Source organism: Thunnus thynnus, chromosome 7 (genome assembly GCF_963924715.1).
Source record: "Thunnus thynnus chromosome 7, fThuThy2.1, whole genome shotgun sequence".
Classification (NCBI taxonomy): Eukaryota; Metazoa; Chordata; class Actinopteri; order Scombriformes; family Scombridae; genus Thunnus; species Thunnus thynnus.
This window is the reverse complement of record NC_089523.1, coordinates 15,641,465-15,668,135: the sequence shown is the minus strand read 5'-3', so window position 1 is coordinate 15,668,135 and position 26,671 is coordinate 15,641,465. Positions and strand designations below refer to the sequence as shown.

General features: G+C 39.7%; 1 protein-coding gene across 4 annotated transcripts in view; it reads right to left on the bottom strand.

Annotated features, from left to right (window-relative positions):
- Positions 1-26,671, bottom strand: part of gria4a (glutamate receptor, ionotropic, AMPA 4a) — a 107,276-nt gene that overhangs the window by 61,331 nt on the left and 19,274 nt on the right. For all 4 annotated transcript variants that reach the window (XM_067594568.1, XM_067594564.1, XM_067594565.1 and 1 more), the window contains exons 3-5: positions 5,851-6,090; positions 2,487-2,539; positions 2,103-2,234 (exon numbers count right to left, since the gene is read on the bottom strand). In XM_067594568.1, the coding sequence (XP_067450669.1) occupies positions 2,103-2,234; positions 2,487-2,539; positions 5,851-6,090 (425 nt within the window). The remainder of the gene's footprint in view (positions 1-2,102; positions 2,235-2,486; positions 2,540-5,850; positions 6,091-26,671) is intronic.

The following is a 26,671-nucleotide window of genomic DNA, read 5'->3' as shown; positions in this document are numbered from 1 at the left end:
GCATTATATTTTTAAATCAACATTTCAGAAAAAACACTTCTATTTAAACATATTTGCAAAATGTTTTTGGGGTCATATCTTGAATTTGAACATATGTCCATGTTTTTCAGCTTGCCCTACAACATCCACACATGGCAACTAGAGCATGAGTAGGGTATGTCATAAATATTGAAAATCTCAACGCTGATTGTATGAGACAGCACAAGAACCCTGCTATGTTTAAGTCAAACACATTGTAGACCCATGCACCACGCCAACCTCAACAACCATATCATCTTTTCTCACTTCATACATGAGCCAGTGAACAAAAGTCACTGTTGCCTGTTAGGCTGGTATGCTGCTGCTGCTCTTGGTCATTGCATGTGATTGCATGGTTGCTGCTTTGGCACAGAAGTCAACTTATAGCTGAAATTCTGCTCAAAATGATGTAATATTTGTATAATTATTTTACATTTTAACAGTAGAATGTAGTGATTAATATTTTTTTTGGACAAATAAAAGAGTAAGCACCTTCATATTAACATAGCACATCAGCTTAATTAATAAATTGTTCACATTCTTTTTCTCTGTCCTACTCACACATATCAGCAGCTATATACTGACACAGACAGATGCACACACACACACACACACACACACACACGTGCAGCGCAGCTGGCAGGGGCAGACAAACAGAGCAGTCTCTGTCTCACAGAGGGGACGGTAGCCAATGCCAGCACTGCAGAGCCCACCGTGACGAGAGTGTGTGTTTGTGTCTGTATGCCCTGTCTCATCATACACTGATGTGTGTGTGTGTGTGTGTGTGTGTGTGTGTGTTCATGTGTGTCTCCGTCTGTCTGTTCACTCACCACAGAAGCCAATTAAGAAACAGTCTGTCTGGTATGTTGCTACTAGTGTGTGTTTGTGTGTAGCTGTATACGTAGGTACATTTAAAAGCTGGTGTGTATGTATGTTTGTCAGGCTGTAGCATGTTTTTATATCTTTATGTATTACTGGTAAGTGTGTATGTGGGGTATGTGTTTATGTGTTTGTGTGTGATTATGTCTGTGTGTGTGTGTTTAGCTTTGTGTGTCATTGAATTTGTCAGATGTGCAGACAGAGGATCAGATGTGATGACAGGTGGCAGAACCAATGGGATGTTACACCGAAACCTGAGTCAAAGGGCACACACACACACACACACACACACATATCCGCACCAACTGTCAGAGCTCAAGTCTCAACCATCAAGCAAGACGGATAATCTAATGAACTTGGACAAGCGTAAGGTGTCAGAGTGTGTGCCTTCATACACTGTGTATGTGTTTGTGCTTGAATTATGTATCTGAATGGACAGTACGGTGTGTTTACTGCAACAACACACGTTGACGTATCTGTTGGGGGAAGTCACATTTTTCATTCCGCGTCATGAACTTCAGGAAAAAACTCAAATCTTGTTTTCTGTCTAGATGTCAGAAAGCATAAGGATCGCTGTTACAACTAGCTGGCTGATGCAGACAGACACCAGTAATACAGTGAATAAAACATTATGGGATACTATAATAATCGGTAATAACTGACTGTAATTGTTATAAAAGTTTATCACAGGGTGGTTTTAACCACTTAAAAATTGACACAACAGTCTACTCTGTTGACTATAGTTTCAGGTAGTAACTGTGTGCCATTATAGTGTGGTTAAACCTTATTATCAAGCGTTAAGTGCTATTAAGTTCAGGTCAGTGATGTAATCTCTGCCCTCTCTGTCTGTAGTAATCTCAGTGCCAGATAAAACTATGCTGTGGCCTCCATTAAAGCATTATCTCATGATCTAAAATGCTGCAGGGTTCCTCAGGTTCCAGATCAGTGTCACATATCTTCATGCACCTGCAGTCAGCTAATAGTGATCTTTTTATCTTGTGATGCACTGTATTTAGGGACCATGCAGAGTTTAGTAATGTAATGTGTGATGTAGTAGTAAATAACCACTGCTATTATTTTAAAATAATTTCATGAAGTTAGGTGGGTTTACATGCCTGATTACGTCCCTGACTCCAGTACTAGTAGGCTCTTATTATACTATGTGTTGTAGCCTTATGGTTAATGTGGTGTATTAATAATAGTACCTGTTCTAGGATGCTCTGTAGTCTTTCAGGCTCCAGGTCAATGACATATTTCCGCTCCTGACGTCGATCCAGGTCCTCTAAGAGTCGGCGATATGCTGCCTCATTGAAACTCTCCACACAGATCGCACTCACCTGGATTAAAACACATGCATGTATTCATAGGAAATGTGTAACTGAAAAAAAAATGCATGTAGGAACAAGGTCATGCAAGTAAGTTGACAATGCTGTATGAGGAATTAACAAAAACCACAGTGTAAATATGTGTAGGCACTCATGATCTCGTGCAACATACACTCATATGTATGCTGCACGAGATCATGCATGTTATGGTGTGTGTGTGTGTTTTTGGCCTGTTTCCAGGGATGTGTTTGTGTGTGTCCTGACCTGCCAGCCATTCTGGCCCGCTCTCTCCATAATTGCCTGCAGTATTGCATAACCTAGACAACAGAGAGTAAAGGAAGGAAAAAAAGAGAGAGAATTAACAGTTCACAAAAGGTGTACTTGGGATATGGAGTAATTATATTTTGCCATTTTTGCTGTAATGCTTAAAGTCAAAAATTCCCACCAGTATTTAGAAAATCTTTTATTTAATCTCAGTTACCACAATGTGCCTGCACAAGATGCTGAAATCAGCAAAGTGGTTGCAGGTGTGCATTATTTTCCGGCAGATTCACCAGCCAATCTCATTTAACAAAGCAATACCCTGATGTCTTCTCTTCAAAAGTGGAGGGTAAAGCACTTAGCATCCCAAGCAACAGTCCTCTCTTGACCACCAAGTTTATCAGGAGACAGAGTTATGTGCTAAAACAATTGACTGTCACTTTCATTGTGAGTGATACGGTTAATAGTGACACTTTATTGAAATTGCAACTTATCTGGGAACACAAATCCAGCCTAGCAAAAAAGAAGAAAGGATAGTTTTTTTCTTTACAAAATGATGGAGTACAGTTTTGAATAGGGAGAGGATACCTCTCAGCGTGATATTAAATGGGTTTGGATGGAATTTCAAAGGTAATATGATCCAACAGTATGAGCAGCAAATGGCAACATGAGCGACAATGAATGACAGTGTATTACGTTGAACAGCTGTCTAGATGGGTCAAAACAAGAGGAAATATGAGAATAATAAAAGACAACTCAATTATCACCATAATAATCCTTTATAATATTGGCACACATTTCTCATCACAATAATCTTTCTTCCAATTATGTTGTTAACTCTGTGCTGAGCTAGGATAGGAATTGGGTAAAAAAAAAAAAGTCACGTACGCACACACACACACACACACACACACACAAAACCACAGCTACACGTGGTGTACATTTCTGCATGAAACACAGTGACGTGAATAGACACACACACTGCAGTGCAACAATGCCGAGTGTAATCCTTTTCTGGAGGTAGCTCTTTACTACTTGAGTTGAAACAAAAAGCACATCTGAAGCCTCGGTAATCTTGGTGTGTATGTGTGTGTGTGTGTGTGTTACGTTTGTGTATACATGTATTGTTGTGATTTACATTGCAATGGAGTCTGTCTTTATGTGTGGTTATGAGAATGCATTTTCAGCTTTTCAGCTTCACAAATGATGTTGTAAATAAGTGTGCCCGCACCTAAATGAATGTACTTGTGTTAAGGGTTGCACTTGTCTGTGCGTTGTTTATGCGTGTGTTTTGCTTGTACCATATGTACATACATTAATCTTCTGTATGTGAATTTATGCGCATCTTTGTATATGTGTGTGTATGCATTTGTCTTTGTATGCATGTGTGTAAGTATGTGGACATACCTCTGTTTGTATATGTGGGTGTGTGTGGGTGTGTGCGTGTGTGTGTGTGTGTGTGTGTGTGTGTGTGTGTGTGTGTGTGTGTGTGTGTGTGTGTATGTCAGCAGGCTGTCTGTGTAGTACAGCAGAGCAGGGAGCATAAAACAGATCACAGCGTTACTGCCCATTTTCCAGCACATTACCGGCAGCAGGGCCTGATGGGAGCTTATAATGAAGGGCCCTGCCTTGGCCAAGTCACGGGTGAGCACAGCCCAAACTCTACGCATCCATCCTTCGCTCCATTTCTCCCTCCCCCCCCCCCCCCCCCCATTCTCTCACTCTCCGCCCCCTCCTATTACTGTTATATGCTACTGTATATCCCTAGAGGCTTGTGATCTTGTTTGTCCTCCTCCTTTCTGCCCCTTCTGTACTCTCCAATCTGCCTCCCTCCACTGCCTCCCATCCACCTGTCTCATCCTCCTGTCTCTTCCCCTGCCACCTTCTTTGTCTCCTCCTCCCTTGTTTCGCACCTGTCTTTCCTCTTCTCTCTCTTTTTGGCTGCTCCACCAGCTCAACTCACCTAACCTGTCTTTCCTGCTCCTGCCCTTGTCTCTCTTCTTTCTTCCTCTGCTCCCCCTGGGTACTAACCCAGACAACCTGGACCAGAGGGAGGCTGACAGAGGCACAGAGAGAGCACACACACACACACATACACACACATACACATATTCATAGACAGTGCAGCTCACTGATTTCCTAACACGCCACTATACCGTGGTCTGGGGACTCTGCGTCATGTTTGACCTGTGTTTCTGTCCCTGTGGCAGGAAACTGTGTGTGTATGTGTGTGAGAGAGAAAGAAAGAGATAACGTGCCAAGCATTTCTATAACAGGTTATGGGCTGAGGGTGTCAGCTGTGCCTACTCCACTAATTTACATGCACTGCATGATTGGATGGTTAAATTAAAGGTGGGTGAATGCTGCAAGATTTGAGGCCAAACCCTAGTTTCTGGCTGAAATCACAGCCCTGCTTCTGCAGTTGTATTCTTTCATCAGGAAAATGTGGTTTCTAATGGCACAGCCTTTGTGCTTCTACGTGCCTCTGACATAAGACTGGGCCGGCTTCTACCACCACACAGGGCTAAATTTGGGAGTTAAATTAAGGCAAAAACAATCCCAAATAACACCAAATAGCCTTTTAAAGAGATGATTATGACTTGATGGTATTATAATAGTGTTTTCAGCATGGCATTCCAAACTGAACCCAAATTAATGAATAATTTTTCATGCAAAAAAGTGTTTTGAACCAGAGTAATTTGGAAATCTATTTTAATCTTCCGTAACTGAGTTTTGAATATAGTCCCACAGACAGAAAACAACAGATCTACCCGTTACCTCTTATTATCACAGCAGAGTTTATGAATCTCTGGTGGTGCCATAAAGACACAATGCGGCTCCAGTTACAGTTATTTGGACTGTTCTAGTATACAGTGAGTGTAGACTATAATACTGAGTTACAGCCTCTTTTGCATATTTTCCCCAAAGCCTTCTTTGACCTTTCACTGAAAAGCCAACAAGGAAGGAAAATGGAGGAGAAAACAGACGAGAGGTGGTACAGTGATGTCTTGCTTACAACAACATGATGCCAATTGCTGCACTTTGATGGTAACTGGTAGAATTAAATAAATATACCATCAAAATCATGCACTGAAACTCACTCTAGTCATTCACATTATTTCCCTTAATCCCTGAACCCAGTGACCAGTGATGACTAATATGTTTTTGTTTTGTACTCTATAAAAGAAACAGCTTAAGGGTCCAAAAAATAACATTGCAGAAAAGCCTTTTCCAGAAGCTTGTAAAAAACCATTCATTTTTGGGTAAAAAAAAGGCAATTAAATAGTTTGAGATGTTTTATTTTGTAACGACAGCTCTTCGTATACCATGTTAATGTACTTCTATGTACATACATTTGCGCATTTACCTCTGTCTGTATCATAGAGGAAGACAAATCGGCTCCAGTCATAGTGGTCCAACAGTGACAGCAAAGCCCCTCTGATGGACGGCCGGAGCTGCAGGGTGAACTGGCCCTCTCCTTCAGTGGGGAAGCTGGGCGTCACTAGGCTGATGTGCAGGGCCCCACAGAACGACGTCAGCGTGTTCACTGAGCGCTTGTCATAAAGGCCAAAGATAGCGAAGACTCCCCTTGAATACTGAGAACAGACTGATGTGAGGAAGGAAGAGGGGAGAGAGGAATGAAGGAGGAAGGAGAGGATAAATGGAGGAAGGTGGGGTATTGGGATTAGAGGGAGGTAAGAAAGAGGGTGAATGGAGACAAATTAGGGAACATTGATAGAAAGTATACTCAGTGACAATGTTTTTGAAAGCTTTGCATTGATTTCGCAAATGAACAGAGTATAAAGAGCAAATAAGAGGGGGGAAAGGAGGAAAGACATACAGCCTTTAATTAAATTCACACTGTAGAATCTGGTTAGACATGTCAACCATTTTAATGACCCGACAGCTTTAGCTTGTGTCAGCTATACCTTCCCACTCCTAATTAGACTCACAAACAACACTCTCTGAGTGGTGTGTAAGCATCCACAAGAGTGACGAGTCTACCAAAACAGCCAGATGAAACTGAGATAAATCTAAGAAATGCAGTCATTTTTAGATCCGTCCTGTTGAGTTTCCTCTGAAAAACAACTTTTATTTTATCCAACATAGAACGGATGCGGGCACCAAAAGCAAAATCCCTCTCTGCCGTATCACATACATGTAGTTATGAGTGCGAGCAGGCACATTTGTACGAATATGAGTGGAAGTCAGACTACCCAATAAGCCCCTGGCAAGCAATTTTCAAAATGTCTGACTAACACGAAATCATTCCCACTAGCCAAAACTGGCATGGTTGCTTATACAGTTGTTAGGGAAATTACAGTCAAATAACCCCACCTGCTGAGAGCTTAAAATCCTCAAGATCCATCCATGCACACACACACACACACACACACACACACACACACACACGTACACACATAACAAAACCCTTGACCGAGCCGCGAGCTCACTTCAGATGTGAAGTCATTTTCCACTACAACACTGCAACTCAGTCTTCAAATACCCCGGAGCTTTCATCCATGACAGAGAGGCGAGTGAAAAGCACTGACGTCCTCTGCTATCTCACTTTGGCAAAAATCTCTCTTCTGCTTTCAGTTTGTCGTTCATCTACACGGCCCTACCGAAACCGTGTTTGAACAAAAATAGTGTGGGGAATCAGTGAGTCCTGCATATTCTGGCAAATCAACCAAAATGTGCACAAGAATCCAGCGAGTCAAGTGTCTAAAAGTGTGTGTTCTTTTTTACACTCTTAAATGTTTCTCCTTGTCCGTCTACATTCTCTTTCATCTTCCCATTTCCTCTCTTCAGCCCCATTCATCCTTCTTCCAGGCAAGCACGACTTGAGCCTCAGCTGTATGCTGCATCATAATTCACTCTCCACCATGTGATACATCGCACTGAAAGTAAACAGTAATACTGCAGACTTTGCTTTTGGCAACGGCTGACCATCACGCCGTAACCCCTTCTCTCCCTCCTTTGATCTCCTTCCACATCACTTTATCTCACACCTTTTTTTCTCTTTCTTCCGTTTTCATGGTGGACGCTGCATCCATCCTCTCTCTTTCAGCTTCCACCATCCACTTTCCTTTCTCTGCTCTCCCACTCTCCCTCTATGACTGCCTCCTCTTTACCCCTCTTTCTGTTCTTCCCTCTCTCCCTCCTCCTGGGACTCAGAGTAATTCCATTATCAGCTATAAGCCTCAGTGGGGGTAAACACTGAGGGAGATGCAGCTTTGACGGTTCAGCTTGTGGCAATTAAACAAAGCTGAGGCCTCTGCACCCAGGAGGCGATAAGGCAGGGATTTAGTCTCCGATTATAACGGGAGCTAAATGTCTTCAATTCAGAGAACTAGCATACTATGTAGCCTACTTAGCATGCGTCATTCAGCAGGAGCTGAGTCATGGTGTCCTCAGAGTCAACGTATTTAGTGTCTTCCAATTTGAGTTTTGAAGCATTTCCAGGTTTTATTCGATACTTCAGAGCATATAACAACATTAAAGATGGTTATAGAGATGAGACTGTGTGTGATAAACTTCTAAATGACAGGTGCAGTATTTCACCGCGACAGCAGAATGCACAAAGATATTTATGCTATAGTAATTAAGTTGACATCATAATTAATGCTCAGAGGATATGAACAAATCAAAAATCAAAATAACAGCAAAATAACAGGGGTTGAAGTGAACAGCAAGCAGAGACAGTTTGGTCAAATGCGTGTACATATTCAGACTGACACACACAGGGAAAATTATACTTGGCGTTCATTTTCGATGACACCTGACTGATCTGATGGCTCTTGGCTGAGGGAAGTAATGTGCTTTTACAGTCTAGGGGCAAAAGGGAATCAAAATACAATTGAATTTCTTTGACAGCAGTGCCATGGAAAATATAATTTCCTTGTTTTTAAATGAATTTGTGTTTTTGAGATCAGCTGTTTCTGGGCACAGAGTGAGAAAAAAAGGAAAGTAGCGGAACAAAAAGAAAGCCTCGCACATGTGATCAGTCATACTGTGTAGCAGTGTTGAGTGCTGCCTCCAAGCCAGTTTATGACTTTTTGTGAAACTTTACTAAAACTACTGGCCTAGATGCAGTTGTGACATCACTCTCTGCATATTTTATTTTTCACCTTTCTCCTGGATCTCCATTAAAACTTAAGTAAATATTGATAGCATTAATCCCGAACCATTCTGTTTTCAAACAATACCAAGACATCTGCAACCATACAGACATACGCACAGGCCCAGAGCACATAGAAAAACCCCTACGCATGTCTCATTCTCCATTCATCCACTCTCTCTTTCTATGTTGCTCTCCCCTATCCTTTACCTCATCACTCCCTTATTCCTTTATTTTCTGCCTATGCTTTCTGATCCTGGCTTTGCCTCTCTGACTATCTCATCCTTTCTTTCTCCCTTGTTTCCCTTTCTGATGTACGTCTCGATGGGCTTGTTTCGCTGCAACCCACTCCACCACCACCACCCAGCCGCAAGGCTGGAATGTGCCAGACAGTGGCGTCATTGTAATAAAATGTGTGCTAAGCTTGCTTCATAAAGCTTTAATGAGAGGAGGGGACCAGCGGCATGGTGCATCATCACCACACATCAGACACAATAGGTCTCCTGGGACTTCCTCTACCTCTACCTCTTGTTGCCTCCCCCTCGCTTGTTCTCTCAGCATCTCCATATGTTAGATTTTTTTTGGTGTACATCCCGGTGTCTTTTTCTGGTTCTTAATTGCTCACTCCGTCTGTCAAACCTCTCTCTTTCTCTGTGCAGACCTCTCCATAAATCTCTTTAAGACGGCCCCTCCTTTATAGGCATTACTCTTCACAGTATATCAGCTTCTGCATCCTTGCATCTTCCCCTGCAGCTATCCCTGTCTCTCTCTCAGTGGTTCATTTCATTTGTGTTTCTGTGCATTTAGAAAGCCCTCTCAATCATGTGCATACTCTGCATAACTCCTCATTTCTTGTTTATATTTCAAATTCAAATGTGGCTAATTTGCATAACAGGGGAGAAAATATGTGGCTCAAGCAGTATAATACTTTCCAGACTAATATCTTCGCTCACTTTGTTTCTCTAGTATTGTTTTCAATGCGTTTGCTCTTTTCCATATTTCTCCCATCCCTCTCCCTCCCTCCCCTCTTCTTTACCTCTCTCACTATGTCTCTAGACCGGCCGCTTGTTTGTATTTCAAATGACAGCAAGAACGGATGCTTACAGATAAACCTACTACTGATTTTACTGTCACTACAGCACCACATAAAAACACATCCAGTCACCTATGCATATTTTGAACATACAAACACATAACCACCTCTCCTCCAGCATACACACACACACATATAAAACTTTCAGACTTGCAGTTCCTTCTCACCCATTAGTATGAATAACAACCATCTAGTGGCTGAGACATCCTCCAGACAACCACAGAAACACAGAAGAAATACTGCAAGTTCTCATTACCTGCAGATAAAGGCTGAAACAAAGGAAGCACCTGAGGGAATGAGGAATACATACTAGTTTAAAAAACATAAGGTATATTTTTTCTGACATTGCTAGGGGCTACCTGCAGTACAATGCAGCGATACCTACAGGGTGATGGAAGGTAAATGCCAATAATAACTTTTTATGAGCTGTATAATTAGGGAGAAATCTACCGCCCAATACCTTACACTGGCATTTCACATTTAAGCCATTTACAGTAATAACCTCAGGAGAAGAAAGCTCCTGAATGAATGTTTCAGTACTGTAAGAGTTTCCAGAGTCCTTCTTACAGAGAAAAGCAAGAGTATAGCATCTTAAAGCAAGTGGTGGAATTTCTACAATGACTAGTGTATAATAAATGAACACTTAAGAAGATGAAGAAAGAATATGACAAAGCGAAGAAACTGCAGACTTGTTTTGCAGTTGTAAGAGGTGTTAAATATGAGCGAAATGACATTAAATTGTGGTAACTTTTGTGAAATGATGTTAAATTCACCTTGAGTTAGTTCCAAGCCAAAGGCTACAAATTAGAAGAAATATGTCTCATGTCTTACTCTCTTCAGCTCTGGATACCCAGAGCATCTATCTATCTCCCATTCATCTATCCACTGAACTACATAATGTGCAGGTTTTGTCCTACACTTGGATATTTAGGGTGACAAACAAACAAATTCTCATACTTATGCATTGTTTTTATGGAGGATCCAATGTTGACATCAGGATTATGTGAATGCCATTCTAAAATGTAGATGTAAATCCCAAAATGTAGAAATCTTTTCTATTCATTGATAACAGCCCATGTAGAGCCCAACATAGTTGTATGGATATAAAATATGTAAAGGTTCCCTCTGTAGAGACAGCGAAACACTACTTTTATACTGACAATGGCACCTTCTCTGTTAAAGAGGAGCGGCGTTATATAGACAAGACAGAAGACAAAGTCTGCAGATCAATAGTTTCTGGCAGAGAGTACAGTCACTGTATGGATTTCATATTTGTGCCTCTACAGTACAACATAGATTATGACACAATGGAGCAACTTCTTAGAAACAAAGCACTGGCACCTGAGAGGGTAAAAAGATTTTTTTCCCCAAAAATAATGCATTTTTATTATTTTACAGTGTTGTTTACATGAAAAAAGACCTGAAACAGCCAAACACATGCCCCTTCATGAAGTCCATCTTAAGATTATTTTTAAACCAGACAACAACTAGTCATCCATCTTAAGCAGCAGTTTTATGATGACAAGCCAAAAGCCTGCAGATCAATATTCTCGGGAGGAGAGCACACTTGCTGTTGGACGATATCTAATTTATAACAGCATAGGCAATAATAAGTAGGCATACGGGAGAGCATTTCAAGCTGTGGTCATCATCATCCTACCATCAGCTGAGAAAACCAAGAGTTTCCTATGACCTGTTAAGAAAAGGGCACGCTCTAATTAGCTAAATTATGTCTGGTTTAATAAAATTATTTAATGATATAAAATATTCCAGCGTGTGATGTTCAGTTGCTGAGACATAAAAAAAATTTTTTTTTTAATTAAATACTGACAACAGGCCTCAAGGGTGCTCATCAGCGGCATTATAAAGACAAGATAAAAGATAAAGCTTGACAATCAATAGTCTGGCAGGGGAGTTCAGCCACCTTATGGATTTCATATCTGATCCTCTCCATAAGAACATAGTTTACAAGATAACTGAGATGCAACAGCTTCATAAACAGGCCAGTGATTATTGAGAGTGATAGGATATTGTGCGCTGTGCCGTAGCTGTGTGTGTCCAGCTCTCTGTCCTTGTGAATGGGGCCATTCATTCCTGTCTGCTTCCTTCGCCTGTCTGTCTATCTTCTCTCTTTCACAAAACTGCCTCAAGCAGAGAGAGAGAGAGAGGGAGCTTCAGTCATTCTCAGCGAGAGAAGGAAAGAAGAAACATAGAGAGCGAGCGAAAGCGGGAAAGGAAGAGAATGGTTCTGAAAACTCACAAGGGGCTCTGACAGTGAGGAGAGAGTGCATTTCTGCCAAGCAGACACTGCAGAGAGACACAAACAGAGGTAGAATGAGAAAGAGTGTGGATATGCTGTTCTGCAAGCCAGTTATGGAACAAAAAAGGCTGGAAATTAGTCCTTAAATGCTCTCACAGCTCTTTGTGAGTGTGTCTGTGCGTGTGTTGGAGTGGGTTGGTAAATGAGTGCACACAAACACTCGCAGAAGGACACACACTAACACCCACACACGTGGACAGAGCTGCTGCCTCAAAGGCCGTCTAGAATAGATCTCTTTTTTGGCTCCCCTGTCAGAATACAGGGCTGAATATGAGGTTAAAGGTGAGGGACAGCAGGAGAAAAAGCTCTTGGGTAAAACTGCCACACTTCACTTCTTTATTCACTTTGATTACATCTTTCCACTTCTCTGCACCTGTTCTTCCTCCCTCCCTCCTCCCCTTGCTTCTCCTCCAGGCCCTGTCCCCCAGGCTGCATGAATAAAGCTTCTAAGAATAAAAGTACTGATTGGGGAAAATGAGGGCAGGTACCCAAGAGGGGGGCCTCTATCTCTATGGCCTTTGGTGTTGTCGCAGTTAGTGAATATGCTAATAGTTGCTGACATATGTCTTCTTCCCTCTTGCAGTCAAAGGAAATCAACCACCGTGCCGTGCGAGAACTCAGTTCTCACTTGAGGGTTATTTTTAAAAAAATGATCAATTTTACGGCTGGCTGTGATGAGATGAAGGGAGAATTCAATAACAATCAGAAAGCAAAAATATTAAGTATACAAAAGGGATAATACTGGCTTCTTTCCTCACTCATGTTCCCAACTGGTTATAACATCATTAATATATTAACATTATTTAGTTTTTCTTTAGCATAGAATTTTCTGATTGCCTATTTTATCCTTTCTATGATTAGTTTTCCTCTATTGATTGATAGCAAGACTGGCCACCTGTGCATAAAACCTTCAGAGACTTGCTGCTGCTAGAATAATGGATTCACTGTTTGCTTTTCAACTGACATTTTAATATTTTTCTACTGTTTCTACTGTCTAGAAAAATTCTACATTTTTCTAGAGTTTGCATGTTCTCTCTGAAGACATGATGCAGGTAAGGTGAACTGACAACTCTGTTTTGCCCGTAGATGTTATGGTGTTTATCGTTCTGTATGTGTTGATGTGATAGATTGGCAACCTGTCAAATGCATGCTGGTAAAGCTCTTTCGCAACAGGACAAGTGGTATGGAAATGGGACAGAAAAATGAATAATCGTTTATTTTCTGCTTATATGAACAACGAGAGACCAATAACTTAAGACATGCATTAACGTCTGGAAATCTGGAAAAAACATATAATTTAAGCAGGACTAATGTTTGGGGGAAATCTGTCTGCTTTATAAATACCAAATGGGTGGCAAGACTGTGAAATTGACATTTCATAAATAGCCATTTTTGGGTTTCACTCCCTAGTTTTTAATACTTTGTTGTGATGTGTTGCGAAGCTCGGCACATTAGGGAAATCACAGGCTTCAAAAATTACTTTTCAATATTAAGTTCCTGGCATTTCTCTGCATTAGTCAACAGTGAAAATGGAGAGGGACAAGAAAATAGGACGTGAGGGGAATTACATGCAAAGGAGACTGAACACTGATGTTGGTTGTCGCTGGTATGATCTCAGTCCAATGAGCCATGGACATGACCAATCAGCACTTCTGTTTTATTTTCTGTAAAGTCATGAGGAAATGAACACATTTTGGTGACGTCTCATTAGTGTCTAAAGTTCATATCTCTTAGCTCAGCACATTAGTTGGAACATCAAGCTTGTCTGGCACAATCACACACAATGACAGAGGTGTTGCTCTGTCATTAAAACAACAGAGAGATATTACCCACAAAACTGCTGATATCAAGTATTCTACATGTTTTCTGAAATTGGAGCCTACCATAACCAGCAGCAGTCCTACAATGTACAGTATATTAGGCAATGCCTTGAACAGCAAGTGATGTATGATGCCTCCAACCAGTACTCCTTGTTAAGCACACACACAAAACAATTTCAGATAATTAACCACAAGCAGAGAATCCTTGGACTAAAAAGACAATAAAGCCACTAAAGTGGACACACTGCTAACCCTGTTTGCTAAATTGGCATGCATATCCAATTATGTTAAAAACAGAGTTCAAAATGTACCAATTTTCTAAACTGAGCTGCACAACAACTAAAATTAAATTGTCCTCTAAAATAAAACCAAGTAACTCAGGGGTCAGGGTAGGATGAGGAAGGGTACCTTACGAATCATGATGTACTGTACAGCATTTGACCACAGCAGGATTATCAACAGTTTTTTAAGAAATTAAAAACAGGATGGACAAGAAATCAGAATCCTTGAATGGTGAACAGGCTGTTTAACTGGCTGCTATACAGACTTTAATGACATTGTTATGTTTGGTCTGTGAGATCTAGAAATTGTTGCATCACCATGGCAAAGGATCATTTTGTTGAACATTCAAGCAGCAATTGCACTAAGCATTCTGCATTTCTAAATCTAATGCCCTTTAAAGAAAAACAATTCTTGTTTTCATGGCAGCATTATAAAAAATGTCCTTAGGACCTGTGTTCATTGACGCATGTTATAAATCTTGTAATACTGTACCCGACAAAAAGAGGCTCAGGGCAAAACAGCGACTCATAGCATATCCGCTCACAGCATGATACACCAGTTAAACATGCATTCACACATGCACAAAGCACACACACAGACACACACACACACACACATTTTTAGCTAGAATATTGACAATGTGCTGTAGAAACTTTGGCTCACCGATGAGGTCTGCAGCCACAGAGATAAAAGATAGAGGGAGGGGGAGAGAGGCAAGAAAAAGATAAGAGAGAAAAAGAGAGGGAAACTACATGTCACCTGTCATGGTGCTGTGCTGTGTGCCCCTAGGACACAGTCCTTTAAACAGGGCTAATCTGTGTGTGCATATGTGTGTGTGTGTGTGTACGTGTGCATGTGTGCGTATAAGAGAGAAAGATGTGACAGAGAGCCTTTTTACTCCAGTCAACTTTAAGCACTACTAACAGTAGCTAAAGCCCTGCGGGCCTGTCCAGTATGAACACAGTCATTCATCACACACACACACATACACGTACACACACACTCGCACACACAGTCATGTTTCTATCACTTCAGAGGACATTACATTCATTTCCTGGAGGCTTATCCTAATCTGAAGCATAACCACCACATGCCTAACCCTAACCTTTACATAACCCTAAACTTACCTTAACTTGAAACAAATCTTCACCATAAAATGAATGATTTACGTTAAAGGGACTTGCTTTTTGCCTCCATAAGGCGAGTCCCCACAACATGAGGAATACCTGGTCCAAGCACACACACACAAACACACACACATATACACAAAGAAACACACGGCTGATATCAAAACCATTCATCACAGCAGGCAGGGAAAGAAGGAGGAGAAGAGAAGAAAGTGAGGAGGGGAGGAGTAACTCGCTCACTATGCTAGACTCATAGTGTATGTAAGTACTCTGCTTTCATGTCCCCCTGAGGGAGCGATCACACAGGGAAACCTGCAAAAACACATTGGTTTCTCATGGTATGGCATACTCGGCATGCGCCCCTCTCTTGTGATGTGCTTTTTATTTTCCTTGCGGTTTTGTAGCCATGCATAAACCTTCAAATATTCTCATCTTGTCAATTTCACACTCAGGCCTGACAGCCTCAGGTACATGGAGCCATTTTTCCCCAACATGATTTACCTATAGGTGTTTTTGAAGTGGATGCCTCTGTTGCGACATGTCTCAGAGTAATTGCTCCTTAAGAGTGCATAAACATGATGAGTGTTCATACTGCGATCACTCAGAAAGAAGTAGAGCTTGTTACATTATTACAGTGTGCATGTACATACAAGGCTGGGAATATAACACCAGTTCTAAAATCTCAGACACATACATGTGTGTATCAAATTGTGCCTCCATGTTTTTCCCATTTTCCCATTTATAAATGGGAGTTCTTTTAAAGGTCAGCTGAAAATTTTGACAAGTTTCAGCTAATTTCAACTTTGAATGCAGCAGTGAGGATTTGGATTAGTGTCCAGTGCCAAAGGTGGTGCTGCATCTGGTGCGTCTTCCACAGGAGAACAATACAGTCGCTCAGTTTATCACTCTTAACACACTGCAAGTCAAAGAAGTAACTCAGAGACAATGACGATTACTAGTCATAGTTACAGTATTGGCTGCGAAACTGTATGAATACAAAGTGGTCCATCTTATCTCATAAGTAAGCACTGACCACTTACTAATGCACAATGGAGATAGTGCAACAGATTGAGAAGCTTTCAGGGACAAATCTGTGTAAACCTCTTTTATAAAGCAGCTATGGTCTCTTGCTGTAAAAACAGTTGAATGTCTCTTTCGCTTTCATATTACCTCTGACCTTGTCTCTTCTTCTTTGACAATACAATTTATGGGTATACAATGGTCAGAAATGAATGAGAGGAGGAGAGAGATATTGGTTGTGAATTGAATGTGGTTTCTCACAGGACCTTTGAGATGAAACAGGCACACATTCCAGCCAAATACTGCATCAGGCACAACTGTGTGTGTGTTGTACGTTTATCCTTTTCCATCATAACCACAAGGAATGGGAGAATATTACTTGATGGAATGTCCTAAAAAGTAATAAAAATATGTGCTCATCCCTGTGTACATGCATGTGTGTCGCACACATATACACAGGTGTTTGTGCGCGTATGCCCTTCCAGCTGAGTAGGTCCGCAGTGATTGAGTGTGCTCACAAGATAAACAGAGCAGTAATTTAAGAGAGGAAATGACATCCCACCACCCATTTCTCCTGCTGTCTCAGTCCTCACCTTGCTACCCCTCATTTTCTCTTCAGTCCATCCATCTCACTGTCCTGCTTGTCTCCTCTTTCCTCTTCTCCATCTCGCTCCATCCTCTGGCCTCTCATGACTTTGACCTACTCTTCTATTCAGTTCAACTCAATCTGTCTTGTTTTGATTTGGTCAATTCAATACAATTCAATTCAATTTGAACTCACTTATCACAAAACAGTACATGCTCAGCCGGCTGTGGCTCAGGAGGTAGAGAGGAATGTCTGTGGATTAGCCTTTTGCTGTTGAGTGGTGGTTCGATCCCGGGTCCTCAAGGCCACATGTTGAAGTGTCCTTGAGTAAGACTTTAATCTCCGAAATGCTTCCACTGGCCAAGCATTGCACAACGTATGCCATGTGTGTGTGTGTGTGTAAATAGGTGAATGGGATTCAAATTGTAAATTGCTTAAGAGATAAAAAGAGATACACTATACAAGGACAATCCATTTTTACAACATAAACAATGTTGTAAGATGGAAGCAGCTATCAAACTACTTTTAGATTACTCAAATCAAACAATTTTGTTTGTCAAAACTCATTCATAATTTAATGGGAACTAAAGAGACTCTGATGCTATCCCCATTAAAGAGGAGCTCCGATGCTATTTGTCACTGTAAAACAGTAAAAAAAAAAAAAAAAAAAAAGCGTAGTGGAGGTACATTACACTATGCTACATTAACCACTGTCTCTACATAATATGAAAAATGCATGTATGGTCTGTACTGATGAGATACATTACTGTAGCTTACTGACTACTTTAATGTACAATAGATACAATAAAGAAGGATGCCACCCTGCTGTCTCACATCCATATCATGTGAGTTTAAAGTGGAAAGCCTGTGAAGAAAAAACACAAGGCAAGAGAAATTAAACTGTTAAGCATTTTATTCTAAAGAAGACTAAGGGAGAAAATACTAAACACATACTGTATTAGTACATAAAAGTCTAAAACACATCAGTTCCACCACATTTTTCTGATTAAGCTTCGAAGACGTTTTTTTATATTAGTCTGTTTGCATTTTAGGGTGATCCTTCCCTCAGCTTTCAATTTTTATTAATCCTTTACACATACTGTCATGTAACAAGACATCACCTTGGTTATTATTTTCTATTTTTCCACATAGGCTACCATACTATGAGTGCCATGAATGAGATGTGGAAAGATGAGATGTGGCATTATGCATCTGTGCAAAAAACATCCAATAGAGTTATTTGCTAAGTTTAATTTGACATTATTTTAGCTATTTTGTTACATTATTTTTATACAATTAAAACAACTGAACAAAACAACCTGGTATGCACAATTAAAATTTTAATTGAATTGTTATAAATAGCCTTTTCTGTTTTTGCTAATTAATGCGTAGTTCATTTATCTTTGAAGTTTGCATAGAGTATGCACACATACTGTGTGTGAAGAAGTTGTCTTTGCTGCTGCTTAAAGTGCTAAGAGCTGAACATATTTGTACAAAATGTGCCATTGTGATTCAAGTTAACAACCAATTTTATCCAAAGAGCTCTGTGCTTCTAGTTGTCTCATATTGTCTCATAGCAACAGTAGGAACCATGACTAGCACTTTTTCCAAGCATCTGCTGAGTGCTGCTACAAGCTAAAAAAAACAAAAAAAGAGGTGTTTGGTGGACATGAGCTGCCTAATTAGAAGAGCCAAATCTTATTTGTTTATATCAATATCAGTTTGGTGATATGTCTCCTGCTCCCACAGCCACTGAGTCCCTACAGAGCTTCGCTCCACAGCTGACCCTGAAGTGGTAACCTGCTGATAGAGGTGAAGAAAGTATTTCTGCACTGGGATCAGTAAGTATTACTGGCTTTTTATTACTGTGGATCTATTCTACATGAACAGGTTCTTATGTGATGTAATGTTTGACTTCTCTACTTCAGTTATATGCTGTATCTAATAAAATTTGGACATTAGCTGCATATACTGGTGTGCTGTGCAGCGTAAACACCAGCTGAGGACAATAATTCTTACCGCTCTTAAAGTAAAAAACATTAAAAAACAAAACAAAACACTAAGAACATGCTTTTAAAGAAACTAGCAATATACTAGAATGATTTAGCACCATCAGGGATGTAAACAGTGGTTGGTATATTGCAGAAATGGCTGCACATTTAATGTTAAGGTACTTTATAATCAGCCACACTGCTTGATTCACATTGAAATCAAAAGTCAAAAGAAAAGCTACTTATATAAAGAGCTCATGTGCACCGGCAGTAACTGTGAGGACAATCAATCTAATCTCTGGTTGAACAGTTTTCCAAAACAAAACATTTTCACATGCGGCTGTGAAACCTCCAGCAAAATGTCCAATATTGTAACCAAAATTGCATTCTCTCAAAACCAATCACCAGATTGTGGCTACTGTATGTGTGCCTGCTGAGCTCCCAGCCTGGGTAAACACAGACTGTCTTAGACAGAAGGTTTGGGATTCCAATACCAACAAGTTACTCATTAAAGAAAACTTGTGAGCAAACTTGCCTGGTAATACTTCCAATGCTAATGTAGTTGTCAAGGACTGAAATGAGCTCCAGACATGGGGGAATAATTCAGGCAAGTTGGTTTAAAGAATATTGATTATGACGACAGATGACTCTAATTAGAAAGCAAACAATGACTAATCTTTGCATAATCCGCTGAATTCTGGAGGTTGCTAATTGACTTATAGTAAATAGCCAACTTGTGATAATTTTTCAGGTAGCCACCTGTAAATTCTGGTGAAATTAATTAAAGAGTCTGAAACTCCAATCTGAAGCTAACTAGAAACTCTGTCCCCTGAAACACATTTTCTCATGATATTTCATGCTGAGAGAGGAAGGCAGGACAATTGTTGACAACATAACTGGGTTGTACCACCTTTTTCAGAAAACGCGCTAGTGTGAGGATAGTAAAATCTGCAACATTTTGGGAAATACAGCAGTGTTAGATGTGTTTGGTAACAGATCTAATGTTCAAACACAGCACCTCAGCTGGTAGAAATGCAGTCAGGCATTTTTTCCTCTCAGAAGTGAAACTGCTCTTGTGTCCAGTTACTCATCTGGTGTTTTACTCTCTTTGTGAGGCTGTAACATCACTGCTAGTGGTGATGAGGAGAATTACGCCTCACTACACTTCACATAGGTAAGTGATGGGCAAGCAATGGAATATTTAGTTTGGAGCTTTATTTACTAAACTTCCTGAATTTTATTTGCTTTGTAGCAGTCTAAAAGTTGTTTACTGGGTATATTACTTTTAATGAACACTTTAGGAAATATAAATCACAACTTTATAAACAGCAAGTTTAGATCACTTGCATCTGTCATACTATAACATGTCAGTCACAAGTAACATATGACAGCATCTGGATTGATTACTGATAGAAAGATAGTGTTCAGATGACTATAAATCCTAAAATTAGAAGCCCCAATTTACTTTAAAGGGGGATCATTGATGGTATCAATACTGTTCAAACTTAAATATTTTACCTTGACTATCTGTTTACCAAACATTGGGATTACATTGGCCTTTAGATAATATGCACCTGCACAAAACACACTGATTGGTGATTACTTTGCATGCAAGTCTGCCATAAGTGTCTGTTGTTGCATTTATCTACTAGAATTTTTTAGATAATTCGACTCACATGTCTTAGTAAAGCACACCTGAAAAAGAAGTGAGAGAAGGAGAGATGAAGAGATGAAGAGACAGAGGGAATATATGAAGGAACTAGACCTTTCCCTCTCGTCCACAGCTCTGCCCCAGAGTGTTGCTACACTTTCTCCGCACACAGACACACTGCAGGGTAGCAGCACAGTGAACAGTCCTTGTCCCCAAGCAAAAAGCCAACCTCTGCTGATGAAAGCTAAACAGACGCACACATGCACACACATTCTGCCTTATTTGCCAAAATTGCATGCTCATAAAGTTCCCTCTTCCCTCAAGACTATCCAGCATAACCTTAGTTGAACTCACTAACACTTCGTAGCATCAGTGATACATAATATGCAAACACACACACACAAATCCATAATTAAAGAAACACAAGTTCTCTTGAGACCTGACTACACATTATCGTGGTGATAAGAGTTACACCCTATCTAAGCCTTACCAAACTAAACCGCACATGAAGGACAGACAGCGTTCTTCAGTTTCTTTCCAAAAATGTTGCTGTGAAAATTCTTAGGCTGCCCACATAAGCAGTTTAACTGACCTCTAAAAAATAACTGTGAACCTAATCTATTTTGAACACTTTCCCTGGTTTACGATTGCAGTTTTGTGCTGCCCTTTCTTGGTGAGGGGATAATGAATTGCCTCCAAAAGTCTTACATCCCTAAAGGTTACTTCATGCTCTTCAAACCCCTTTCCCTTACAAAATATCTCAGTTTACATTTTAACCTTTTTCTGAGGCTCTCATCCGGAGAATTACAATGAGTGAGCAGGTAGAGTTTCAGTATGATGGACAAGCACTTACTGCCACAAGAGACCAGGAACCTAAGGTTATTATTATAGAGTAGTCCATCAAAATGCTGCAGTAACTAATGAATTAACCATGCAAAACATGATTAAATGTCAAAGTAAACCCAGTTGGGGTGGTAGCAGGTTTTAAGAGAGATAGAGGACTGTGACCAGAGGAAGGCTGGTTCAAGTATGGTTAGGGGATAGCAATGAGTCAGTAGTGCTCCAGCTTCTTTCAACAACCACTGTTGAGGTGCCCTTGAACAAGGCACTCAATGTGTATTGCTCTAGTGGAGCTGTTCAGGGGCCAGTGAAAAAAATGACAGAGATGGTTGTACAGAGAGCCACATGCATGCTAAACAGGGCATTGCTAGTTAAGTTCCAAGTAGTAAAACACGTATTAAAGCATAGATCTGTAGTTTACTTCAGTTCTTTGCTGGAAAATGAAGCCCCAACTCAGGCCCAGTGCCACCTAGTCTTGCACACTTTTTCAGACTTGCCTGTGTTCCAATTTACATTGAAATGATTAATTGCTTAATTAATTAATCAACAGAAAATTGAAGCAACTATTTTGATAATTGTTTTGATATCATTTCATCATTTTCAAGCCAATACTCCAAACATTTGCTGGTTCCAGTTTCTCCCATGTGTTGATGCTGCTGATTTTCTTTGTCTCCTATGATACATATCATGCCACATATGATGGAACATTTTAACAATTTTCAGACATTTTACAGATATTTTAGAGATAAAATGATTAATCAATTAATCTAAAAAATTTGGCAGATTAATTGATAACAAAAATAATTGTTACTTGCAGCCCTAGTTCCAATAGGGGGACTTTTAACATAATGACAAATGAGTATCTGCTTCTGTACTGGACAGTAAAACCCTCTCGTTTAAACATCAGATATATTGTTAGCAATACAATAGCTACAACTCCCCAAAGGTTTTGATATCAGCTATGGCTCAAGGTCTTCAATAGCTTCGAAAAGAATGGACAGAAAATACATCACAAAGTTTCAGCTTTTTTGAAAGAGCATGATAGGAACCCTCTGTGGAAAAAAAAGATTTAGAACTGACAGCTACAGTAGTGTAACAGAAGCTAACACTGAAATGGGTCGAAACTATACGCTCCTGGAATCTCTTATGAGTACTTTCATGTAAGACAAAGTCAGCAATCCATTATAGTAAAAAAAAGAAATATCCCATGAGCTGTTAACAGAATATTACATATAGTATACGAATAAAAACAGATGAGGAAAATACAAAAAACCAACACTGAGTAGCAGTGATGAATCCACACTCTAGATTCAGCTGACCCAGTGTTTATGTAATTAAAGTGAGGTGAGAGTGCAAAAACACATCAGTATTTACTGCTGTCTATTGTTTTGACAGAACTAGTTGGATAAACCATAAGCAGAAGCATAGAAGACTCTTGCTTTCTTTAAATGGACACAGTTATGACGAGCAGAATACTGTCGAGTATCAAATGCACATGTACACACTAGGACTGCAAGATGTGTAATTACACTGCAGCTGCTGTACAAGATTTGTGTCCACAGTAAACATAAGTCTCAATACACAGTTGTGGAAGCTGTAGAATTTTTCTTCACAATGCGTTTTTTCATTTATTTATTTATTTTTTTCCTGGGTAGGGAATCTAATGCTGAGGATTTGCCCAATGAACACAATGAAAAAAAAGTTTATCAGAGACGCATAGCAGCAGAATGTCCTAGTTAGAAAGCTGTTTGAAACAGATTTCTTCTTGACAGAGAAATAGTCTAAAAAGAAATGTTACTCAGGTTCTTTTTTTTTAAAATTTAAACATCAGTAGTCAATATGCACAGCCAACACATTCATGCACTGTAACACCAACACATATAAGTTCAAACAAAGACATAAATAGGTGTGAATTAGTAATAAGTAATTGGCTTGGGAACATGGGCCAAACCAATAATGGCAACGACTAGAAGAATGTTGTATGTCAGCAGAATGTTTCTCAAGTCTGCTGAATAAGAGCTTGTGCATTATTAGCCTAGTTTACACAGCTACGGTTTACTCGTTATCTATACATAAAAAATCAGTCTCAAACTAACATCCACTGGTATTTTGCATTTTTGTAGGGTACTTTTATCTTCTTGCATCTTAATAGAGTTGGTAAATCAATTAATTCAAAGATTCATAGGCTGGCTTAGGTCAGCCACAATAGTTTCCCTGTAGCAGAAGTCACATTATTTACATACACCACTGGCCTCATACTCTATACATACACACACTATTACACATGCGCAGATACACATTCAGAGCTTTATCTGCACATCAGGCTTCCAGGAGCTCTGTTTGATAATGACTCAGTCTCTCTCTTTCTTCAGGCTAAGCTGTTTGCATGCAGATAAACACAAACAAACAGGGCAGATAATTGCACACAAAAATGAAATATGAAGAAGAATGTGCAAAGGCATGTGCGGGATATGAACAAATGCTTGGATGGATGGTTGGATGAGCACAAATGCAGGAACACACATACTGTACAGAGATTCAGTGAATATTGCAATTCACCGCCTATACTATGCCTGGGAGAAAATATCCCATTTGTTACAATTAATAAAAAGAGACATGTTTCCCAAGCTTGATATGTAGTTAACGTATAATGTGTCTATTCAGTATCTCTTTCTCTCATGTCTCATTTTCTCTCGGCTGGCAGCATTGTATCTAGCATCCACAGCAGCCAAACACTCAAAAAGTCCAGAGCTCAGAACGCAGAAGTCGTCTCATGAAATATAGATTCTTGCTCTATAAAAAGAACCTACAATCTATACCCTCTGGTCTTTTAGAGTTGTTTCTACACAACAGGAAGTGATTTGGAGGGGTATGGAGAGTGATGATGTTAAGAGTTCCTTTAGAGATTGAATCATATTGTTGATTATTTATATTGTAACAGACATTTCCTGGTTAGTTCAGTGGCAAAAGTGCAGGTAATGTACCTGTGACATGCAGTGATGCAGCTGTTGATCAGAACTGGGTTCCAGGGGTCAAGATACATTGGATGGTTTTAAAAGACAAAAGATCAGAACTATTTTCCATGTCCATGCTACACCATGCCAATCAGAAACACTATATTCATCAGACCATAAAGGATAAAAAGCACACATATAGTTAAATAATCATATCTAGTGATAATATGAGGCAAATCATCAGTTAATCTAATTAAGTTAGTATTGATTTGTACATATTAACTGCATATGATCTCAGCCTGTAATTACAGTAGGTTATTTCAACATTTATTTAACTACTGCCCCGTCATTATATATACAATATAATAAACCAGAACATGAGGCCATTAACAAAACCAATCTGTGAATTTATTAGCACACATTTCTATATCACATATACACATAGCATGTAACTCAGTTAGAACAATTAGCAATTTAGCAATAACTAATTTGATGTAATGCTACTGTAATGTGTAAATATGGCTACCATAGTGAAAATAATTAGTCGTGCCCTTTTTCTGCAATTCCACAAGTTGAGGTTAATGCTACTATGAAATAAATCTGTGCATATGTTAAATCGGTTGAACCAGATAAAATCCCTGCAGTGCCAAAGACCATCGTCATGGAAATTTGAGATGACTAATTTATTATTTTTGTATTCACTTCCAGATAAGTGCTTTAGATACTTGACTTAAGCTGGAGTTCTTAAAAATCTGTCTAAAACTCGTGTCCATTTGGCCCAATAGAGATGTTTATCATGAGAGCTATCCATGGTGCTGATCCTTCCACACACCCTGGAACCATAGACTGTATATAAAGATGGACGTCATAACAGCTCCCCAAAAGTGACATGAGTCAAACTAAAAAATCAAAGTACACATCAAACAAATTTTTCCCAAAGATGGTTTCTGTCATTTCAGGTAGTTCTTATCATGCTGATGTTTGTTCAAGTGCTAATTTTTCTGATAAATTTGTTCTTTATTAGTTATTTGACGATGTAAAAAGGAGGTCTGACGTCATGATTGACAGCTGTGACAGCCGCTCACCATCAGTGGTTGTGGTAGTTTTCAATTCAAGTCATCAGCCCCATCCTGTTCACCTATGTTCATACAATCCAAGTTAAACCTCTGTTTTCTCTATGGACTGTGCATTCTTTAGAGTCTGCTAGAGAGATACATCAGTTTATAGCAGCAATGCTATAATGTACAAACATCAGTCTTTCAGTTCGAAGTTACCTCAGTTGTTTATTAGTTACTGTTTTAGACAAGAGTCTCCATGGTTACAATCTGCTTGCCTGACCGTTGATTGAACACTTCAAGGTTTTCTATGTCTCTGTACTTCTGTCTCTCCTTATTTATAGTTACACAGTATCCCTCAAATATCAAGGCAAGACATTTTATTATTAATATTCAAATACACTCTAACCTACTATAATGTGTACCCTATACTGCATATGAACCTGTGGATAGAGTATGGTAACAACTCAGTGGTCAACATAAAATGTCAGATGGGCCATTAAAACATGATCTGACACTGATTCAAAATATAACGACAATGTAGCTCATTGGACACTGACAACTCTTTCTTTCTATAAAGACATTTATTATAATATAAACTGAAACTATTTTGCATTACCAAATTCAGTCCAGTACAATCCTTTGGCCATGTACAACACAAACGCTCTCTGTGTCTCTCCCTGCAGACCTAATCTCCCTCTCTCCATCTCCCCAGGCGACTGCTCTGACTATATTACCTTCCCATATGGAGAATATTACTCTAGTATGCCATCTGTACTATCATCCAATCGTCCCCTTGAGCATGTGACCGTGTGTGTGTGAGGGATAGAGCCTGCGGGAGAATGAGTGAAGGGAGGAGGACATGTGTATGTGTGTCTATAGTTGTGTGGATGAGTGAGCTGGAGAGAGAATTTAAGTGCATGTGCATCAGTGCCAATAATTCACAGTCTGTGTGATAAGACACAGTGTAATAATCCCCACCTAGAGCTGATTGCTGTTGTAGATGCTCTTTGTCTGTGTGAGTGTTTCCATGACTCTGTCACTGTCTCACAAACACAATTATCAATGTTACATTCTTGTATACATTATAGACCGCCGAACATTATTGTCTAGAATATCAAACAGGAAACAATATGTGTTATGTCACACAGACTGTATCCTTTTTCAACAAGGAGCTGCACAGATAGATGTGATGAGATAAAACTGGCAACAGATACGTAAATAGAGATCTGCACATGCATACACATGCACTAATCTTCCGGTGAGCTGAAAAGTTGTCTTTTTCTTCCTGTTCCTCCCTCTCTCACCCAATATAGTGCCATGTCTTC